General features: G+C 36.0%; 1 protein-coding gene across 1 annotated transcript; it reads right to left on the bottom strand.

Annotated features, from left to right (window-relative positions):
• Positions 1 to 4,571: 4,571 nt before the first annotated feature.
• LOC108319992 (uncharacterized) lies at positions 4,572 to 8,364 on the bottom strand. Its single transcript, XM_017551329.2, has 6 exons — positions 8,006 to 8,364; positions 7,517 to 7,713; positions 7,219 to 7,299; positions 5,721 to 5,960; positions 5,225 to 5,302; positions 4,572 to 5,132 (listed from the first exon to the last, which is right to left on the bottom strand). Exons 1-6 carry the CDS (start codon positions 8,121 to 8,123, stop codon positions 4,794 to 4,796), a joined length of 1,053 nt encoding a protein of 350 aa, XP_017406818.1. The 5' UTR covers positions 8,124 to 8,364; the 3' UTR covers positions 4,572 to 4,793.
• Positions 8,365 to 8,724: the final 360 nt, after the last annotated feature.

Here is an 8,724-nt window from a genome sequence, read left to right on the forward strand (position 1 = left end):
GTTAATGAAAGGCAAATAGCCTAAAGTAGATAGAGATGAGAAAAAAAATACTTATTACCAATAATATGATATGTGGCACTTAAGGCAATAATATTTCCTTAAGCCTTAATTGATGGCTTTAGGAAACCTTCATTGGTGGGTTTTCTTTAGTGGCTCAAGCCATCAGGTGGCGCTCAAGTGTGGCAAAACAAATTCTTCCAAAATCAATGCAAATCTTCTTTTCAACCAAATACAGATTCAACTCCTTGAATTCATGTGTTTCTACAAAACAAATAAAATTGGGATAATTACCATAATTTTTATATATAATCAAAACAAGATAAGTGTTAATTGAGCATTGAAATTCACTAATATTTAGCACTTATCAGAATACTCGTCGATTTGAACCGTGGCTCTCTAATGGTGGTTGTGGCTCTGATGATGGTTGCAATTGCAATTACGACAAAAAAAAATTGTATATGGATTACTTGCAAACTCTAGCTCTAAATGTCATGTTGAATATAGTAAAAAATAGATAAAGGATTAATTCCCCTACTATGAAAAATACACATAAATCCATTTATAATGAAAAACAATACTGGAAAATATAACAAATACACATAAATATGGTAAATATAAAATATTGTGTATAACAATATCTAACAATGTTTAACCATCTTTATAAATAATCAATTAGTAATTTTTTTTCAAAATTGATAATCAATTATAACTTATAACTTAGATTAATTAGTTTGTCAAATTATAACTCACATGAATAATTAATTAAGCGGAAGCATAATTAATCATATTTTTCCTATTGTGTTTCTAAAGACCACATGGAACAAAGTAATTGAGTTTTACTTAGCGTAATCAATTGAGTCATAATTAATATATTTTCTATAAAAGGTTTTCTTGAGTTTTATTGAAATATGATAATTTCTTTGAAAAGTTATTATTAACATGCATCCATGAAATTGTTCAAGAAGCTTTAAAATCTTTGAAAATACTACTTTTGCAATAAGATCAATTTTAAGGTTGTAGGGTGATCTTACTCGCTTACTCGTTGAATTTACATCTTTGTGACCCATAAAAAATGAGGTGACATCTCTTTTAAATATTGTAATTTCTTGTAATACATCTATTTGGTGCATTGGTTGCAGAGTGTATATGCTTTGGTTTGTATTTCTTCATAAGTATTGTTCAAGTGAATTGTAGGTGCACTATCTTGACTGTAATTTCATGTTTCACCGGTGTGGTGTGGTTGTAATCTAAAATTTCACCATAATGGAAACAATCACTTTAAGATTGAATTGATTGATATTGGATGCATAATCTATTGATTCAAATAAACCTAAAACCTTTTTGTGCGATCTCTCTTATATTAAATCAAGTGTTTCGAGAAAAATTTTCAGAATCTACTACTAATTGGAAAGTGTTTTAAAAGTTAAATCAATTCACTCACTTTTAGTATTGAACAATATTGTTTACAATATGTAAACGATCATTCTAGGCATCCAATGAATCATTGGAGACATATGCAAGATTATGATGGTCAAACTTGTCATGCGTATGATGTCTCTTCATGAATTGTCTAATATTTCTTGTAAGTCATCTAGTCTTTGTTTGTGCGACTATACTTTGATACTTCTGATGATTCTTTTTCACATTTCTATTTTTGGATCATCTAACAACTCCTAATAAGATGTCATGCATCTGTGTTGTTTTAAACAACTTAAGTTGATTTACATTTGACAAACTTGTTTGATATACCACTAAGTATTATCAAAATTGAGTGATTTATGAGCAAACATGTAGAGTTAGTCTAATTGTGTATGCACTAACAAATGTTAATAAATATAACAAATAAAATTACTAACAATAAATAAAATCATTTTTTCCATTTATTTACTTCTAACCAAATATCATTTCTTTCGTTACATTTTTCTAGCTTTTAACCTTTTTTTTCTTCTGAACCAATCACTAGTGCAGAATTGATCTTTAACGTCATCCCATAGACGTCTGTCCACCAAAACCCCAACGTAAATAATTGACCGATGGCATAAATGTAAATAATTGAGTGTGGAGACGTCCGTCCTAGAGGGGGACGGACGTCTATAATATAGTAGACGTCCGACCCCTCTAACGGACGTTCAAAAACCTGATCGGAGAGTTGAAGATTCGGCCTTTTGAACGTCCGTCCTGGAGGGGGTCGGACGTCTATATATAGTACACGTTCGGCCCCCTCAAAGACGGACGTTCAAAAGACTGACAGGTTCAACTACCATGTCAGCCTCTTGAACGTCCGTCCTGGAGGGGAACGGACGTTTACTATATATAGACGTCTGTCCCCCTCCAGGACGGACGTTCAAGGGCTGACAGGGTAGTTGAACCCATCAGTCTCTTGAACGTCTGTCCTGGAGGGGGACGGACGTCTATATATAGTAAACGTCCGTCCCCCTCCAAGACGGACGTTCAAGAGGCTGACGGGTTGAACTACTCTGTCAGCCCTTGAACGTCCGTCCTGGAGGGGGACTGACGTTTACTATATATAGACGTCCGTCCCCCTCCAGGACGGACGTTCAGGGGTTGACAGGGTAGTTGAACCCATCAGTCTCTTGAACGTCCGTCTTGGAGGGGGACGGACGTCTATATATAATAAACGTCTGTCCCCCTCCAGGACGGACGTTCAAGAGGCTGACGGGTTGAACTACTCTGTCAGCCTCTTGAACATCCATCCTGGAGGGGGACGGACGTTTACTATGTATAGACATCCGTCCCCCTCCAGGACGGACGTTCAAGGGCTGACAGGGTAGTTGAACCCATCAGTCTCTTGAACGTCCGTCTTGGCGGGGGACGGACGTCTATATATAATAAACGTCCGTCCCCCTCCAGGACGGACGTTCAAGAGGCTGACGGGTTGAACTACTCTGTCAGCCTCTTGAACGTCCGTCCTGAAGGGGGACAAACGTTTACTATATATAGACGTCCGTCCTCCTCTAGGACGGATGTTCAAGGGCTGACAGGGTTGGTTAACCCATCAGTCTCTTGAACGTCCCTCCTAGAGGGGGACGGACGTCTATATATAGTAAACGTCCGTCCCCCTCCAGGACGGACGTTCAAGAGGCTGACAGGGTAGTTCAACCCGTCAGCCCTTGAACGTCCGTCCTGGAGGGGGCCGGACGTCTACTATATATAGACGTCCGTCCCCCGCTACAACGGACGTTCGAAAGACGTTTAAAATAAGGACATACACACCAAAACGCGAACCCGCGAGGAGTTATGCGAACCCGTGAGAGTTCCCTCTGCGCCTTGCATTTCCAGGTTGGTTTTTATCTGTTTTGGACCATTTAATCTTACTTTTATTCCGATTAAATTGTTCAGTGATGAAATATCTTTCATTTGGACCGATTAAAAATCGTTTTCGGTGCATTTTGGTGCAGTTTGTTGCGTGTTCTTGGGCGGCGTTTTTTGGCCTACGTTTTAGGTCGTTTACTCCTCCATCTTCCTCCATTTTCATTTCGAATCTGCTCTTCATACGTGTTGGAGTGCACAAACAAACGTCCAAACCCTATAATCCTAAATAACCCTAAATAACCCGTAAATAACCCTAAATAACCCGTCTAATAAAGCCCTTTCTGCAGTAGTGTATAGACGTCCGAGAGGTTCATAGCGGACGTCTATATAGACGTCCGGCCTGACACAGCGGACGTCCATATAGACGTCCGGTCTGACACAACGGACGTCTATATAGACGTCTGGCCTGACACAACGGACGTCTACATAGACGTCACCCGCAAATACGTCAGTCGAACGGTGGAAGAGTTGCACAAAATACTTTACATTTCTCCCTCTCGGGAATTGGTGGTTTTGCTAGTTATTTCAGGTGCAAGCAAAACTTGAGAGTTATTTTGCTTTTTTAGCATAACACTAAATCATGAGCCTTTTCATTACTTTGGTTGAGTTCGGCTTTTATTTATTATTATTTCAAGACAAATACTCAATAGATCCTGCCAAATTTCTGTTGAATATGTCTAAATGTTTTTGTTTTACTAAAATTAATCAGAAGCTTACAAAGAGAATACATATTTCAAAACTTAAAAGAATGTTCGTATAAATATTTTAAAGTTATCCGCATAAAATTTCTTACAACATAAAAAAATTGAAGTCATGTATTTTAACCAATATGTTAAAAGTACAAATTATCAATTTTGCTAACAATTAATTTTTACTAAAAACTGAAACTAATTTTAACAACTCTTCTAATTTCAATCACATTTTTTTATTCACTTAAACCATGAAACTTAGTTTGAACATCGAGTCCAACATAATGTTACTTTACTTTCCGATAAACATTGATGATTATCTCTATAACAATAACATAATTAAAATACTAATGGTATTTTGACACCTAATATTTTTCTACCACCATTTGGCACCACTCATGCATGTCAAATGGTTGTAAAATGATTAGCAAACAGTGTTGAACAACCTTTATCCATTAAAGAAGCACAACACTACTAAAGAATTCCATTATCAGTTGAGAAAAATAATCATGCAGCTACCTCGAGTCGATGCGGCTCTAATTTTGATCCTTTTGACACAAGGGACGAATTTACACTGTATTTGCTAGAGGTTTGTCCTTTCACGCCAGAGGAATAACATAAGATTGCTGGTTTACAAATAGTCACTAAAACTAGCTAACTGCATTTACAACAAAAGTCCATACAAATATCCTCAAAAGTTCAGCATAAATTACAGCAGTCAGCAGAAAAATGTACAGTGCTTCCCCAAAAAGCAGTGTAAAGCACCATTGTTTACTTCAGACGAGTAGAATTTCGAGTTACTCTTCTCAAACCCGAAATGGCTGCTGAAGATTGTGATGCACCAGATCCTCCTGTTTCTGCATTATCTGTTTGGCGTCCTCTTCTTTTCCGTACATTACCATTCTGGATTTCTCTATTTTCATTCAGCTCATCCTGATTACTGCATCCAACTTCATCATCAACAACAACCCTGTTAGCACTTCGCCTATTTCGATCAGATCTGGTCACCCGTTGACTTTGTCTAGGTTCACTGTCATCTTCCATCCGCAAGGCCTCCTTCGGTACAGTATATGGCCAGGAAGTCCCACAACTTGGGCAAACTTTGGCAACCTAAACACAAGTTAGTAATAGCAAGATAATCAGAATCTTTCCACCTGTCTACAGTAAAAATGAAATAAGACTAATAATAACAATACCCATACCTTTCCCTGCAAGAAAAGTTGCTTCAGGCAATACTGATGAATTCGCACAGTACAATTTTCATTTTGGCACAACTCAGCCTGTCAGACATTGCCGAATGAATTATCAGATTCAAACAATGCAGCAATGTGTTTTTGTTCCTTCTAAAACAAACAAAACAAGTGACTTTATTGTTTTAGGTGATCACGGCCTCCACAAGCCAGGTAATTGGACAGTAGGAATTCCTCATAATATTTAGAGAAATTTTAATATATGAAAAAGGATTATTGGTGTGCATATAATAAGAGAAACCACCCAATTTATTAAAGATGTTCCAATCAGATCAATAAGCAACCTTTTTCAAAAATCTACTACAAATTTATGAACGATAAACAAAACAGAACATTTAAATCCCAATAAAAAACGTAAAAAGAAAGCCTGACACTGAATCAAAGTAATCAAAACTATTGATGGGTAAAGAATAACAAAAAAGAGCTGTCACAATGCAACAGGAACAACCTTTATTCCAGCTTCATTGCAAACATGACAGGATGGAACATCATTATTTCGAAACCAACTGCGAAGATCAAGAAATGACTTCAAACCAAGTTTAATAACACCCTCTGTTGTCAAATTAAGCCACTGGTCCTCTACAAGTTCATTCAGGGTTTTCTCTTTTTGAGACAAACTCAAATTTTTCAAAGTAGATGGAACATTTGACTGGCTTCCTTGTGATTGTGGATCTGTCATAATTGTAACCTGAACATATACCATGAAAATTGTACATTTTATTTTAAATTTGCAAATCAAATAAATAGTGATACACTGGAGTAATACAACTATTACTTTCATTGCAGATTAACAAAAAACCAGAAACAAAAATAGACTAGGAAAGTTTAACCACAAGAAAAAAATCTCATGCTTAGAATTTATTGCAAAATTTTAAAAATGGAGGTAAAACAAGAGTTAGAGTTGGAGGGATGGTATAACTTATAACATTGCACATCGAATGTTTAGGTTAGATGGTATAACTTATAACATAGAATCAGTCATACTATGACACTGAAGTATAACTATATATGATTTATTAAGATGGAAGACTTACATGAAGCAGAATCAACTTTGTCTTATGTCATGGAGACTACATATCTCTAAAGTAGGCTTTGTTAGAAATTTAAAATGTTAACCATAAGATCTGCAGATGGCCTTCAATGATGCAAAAAAAAAAACCTATGATATGGAACCAAGACCATAAGTCTTGAGGAAAGCTCCAACCCATAATAGAGTTTGTATTGTGTGAATTTGAACTATAGAAGACATGTAAGCAAATTAATGAAGTTGAGCAAGAAGTAGTTCCTCAAAATTCATTTTTCAAATGCCATAGTCCTTATTGATATGAGTTTTGAGAAAATTCTAAGCTTGTGCACTAAATAGAGTATTTATAATCAAATTGTCTGATAAGATGTCAGGCCACCCTCAGAGAACAAAAGTTTGGAAAGTCTATTCTAGGAAATATAGGAATTTATTTTAATAATTACTGCAGTTTTAATAGCACTTATATTAAGACTTAGTTAAATAGCAGCTACAGGTTTAATGTCTGTGGGGACAATTATGTATTTTTGTTTGCATTTATGAGGTAGTGATTTGGGATAGAATAATCATGTGTTTGATAGTTTTTCTAGACAAATATTTCTCTGCTGATTGCTCTCAATTAAAATTCCTATTGTGCACTAAGTTACTTACATACCTACACATATGTTTTAGAATCATTTTGAGATGAACACCCATAAGAACAAGTAGGGTAGATAATCTCTATGGAGATTCTGAAAAAAATTGTGGAAATTTTGCATGTGTACATAACTCTTACAAGTAGTTTACTATGATCCTTGAGTTTCAATCCTTTACCACTTCCAATCCTCTTACAACCCTTGAGTTTAACATTTGGCTAGCAGCAGGCTGAAACAACATTACTTTTCTTACAATCGGAAACATTCAGCCAGGTGAAAAAGTTTATAACCTGGCCATCCAAACTAAGATTGAGAGCATGGATGTTGAAGATAACACCTTTTGCAGAGGCATCCTGTACTATTGCTTCAATCTGTTGTTAGCCAAAGAAATAAACAATATTAGTTGCGTCAGATGTCAAATACCAGGCAAGAAAAAAATACTTCCCTCAATTCAAAGAAACCACTCTATGCATCCAGTGACACGCACGTAATGCACAAGAGGGAAACACAGAACCGCAAATACCAAATACTACACATCACACAAATGAACACAGACAGAAAAACACAATCAAGTTAAGCAAAACTTACAATGGCCTTGTAAAAGGCAATTTGCGGAACACTATACTTCGTCCCTAACTTGGAATGTTCATCAGAAACGGTATTGACCACCCCATAATAAACTTGGCCATCATATTGATTTATGCAGGCACGCAACTCAAAATTAGCACAACTAAGCGCCTTGTTGATTTTCAGAATAAAACCATCGAGCAGCTGCCGCTCAGTACCTAATAAAAGCAAGCTCACCCATGTCAAGGTCGCAATAAAACCCAGCAAGGATACATGAAACACAGAAACCAAATTCTAATTTAAAAGAAAAGAGTCTGCTACCAGCATTTAAAATCAAACCAAGACAACTTTCACCCTCAGTACTCATAATGCAGCAATTCTACTCTACAACCAATCATAATTCAAAACCTAAATCAAGTGTAAACTAAATTTTTTTAACAGTAAACAAATACACAATTCTTCACCAGAAGTGAATAAAGCGGCATTAGGGTTGAGAAAACATTTAGAAACCTGGGTTTCTCTTGGTGAGCTCTTCAAACATGGCGTGGAAGTCCTTCTCGCTGAGTGGGCCCCGCGACAACAGAGATTGAACCACGACATGGTGTCTCCAGCTTAACGCTCTCGACATGGTTCTTTCACAAACCCTGATGCAGATTCTGAGACTGGGAAAACTTGCTGAAAACCACGGTTAGGGTTTCTGAAGAAGGGAAATTGGAAGGTAAAATAAGCGATTTGGGAAATTTTTAGAAAACGGGGGATTCTGCTCCGATGGATTGGGTTTAACAAATAACTCATGTCATTAGGAAGTCGGAGCGTTTTGGTCCGCTGAAAGACAATGAAAATCAAAATAGTAAAAGACCGGAATATGGCGGGAACTGAAAAATAAATATTTGGATGATTGACCGTGATCTTAAAAAAAAAATTAAATAGTTGGTGGTTGTTTTTTCTTAAATATCAATTAATTTTTCAGATTGAGTTGTTTTAATTAAGTTTTTTTTTAAATATGTAATAAATAAGTTTAAATCGTTAAAGACTATCTAAATCGTTGATACATTAGCTAGTAAAGAGGGTGATGTGAATCTTTTTTACTTTAAATTTAATTTTTGTTTTTGTGCATTAGGTAAAACATTGTAAACAAAATTAGAGATTTGAATAATTTGTGAATATTGATGAAAGGAGTAGAAAGAAGATTTTGAGTAGAAATTATGCGTTCATTAGTGATACAAGGT

This window comes from Vigna angularis, chromosome 6, assembly GCF_016808095.1.
Source record: "Vigna angularis cultivar LongXiaoDou No.4 chromosome 6, ASM1680809v1, whole genome shotgun sequence".
NCBI classification, from domain to species: domain Eukaryota; kingdom Viridiplantae; phylum Streptophyta; class Magnoliopsida; order Fabales; family Fabaceae; genus Vigna; species Vigna angularis.

Coding starts and splice junctions, on each gene's coding strand:
- LOC108319992 (XM_017551329.2), bottom strand. CDS start 8,123: ATGTCGAGAGCGTTAAGCTGGAGACACCATGTCGTGGTTCAATCTCTG. Junction 7,714..8,005: donor GCTCACCAAGAGAAACCCAG/GTTTCTAAATGT, acceptor TGCTTTTATTAG/GTACTGAGCGGCAGCTGCTC. Junction 5,961..7,218: donor ATCTTAGTTTGGATGGCCAG/GTTATAAACTTT, acceptor GTATATGTTCAG/GTTACAATTATGACAGATCC.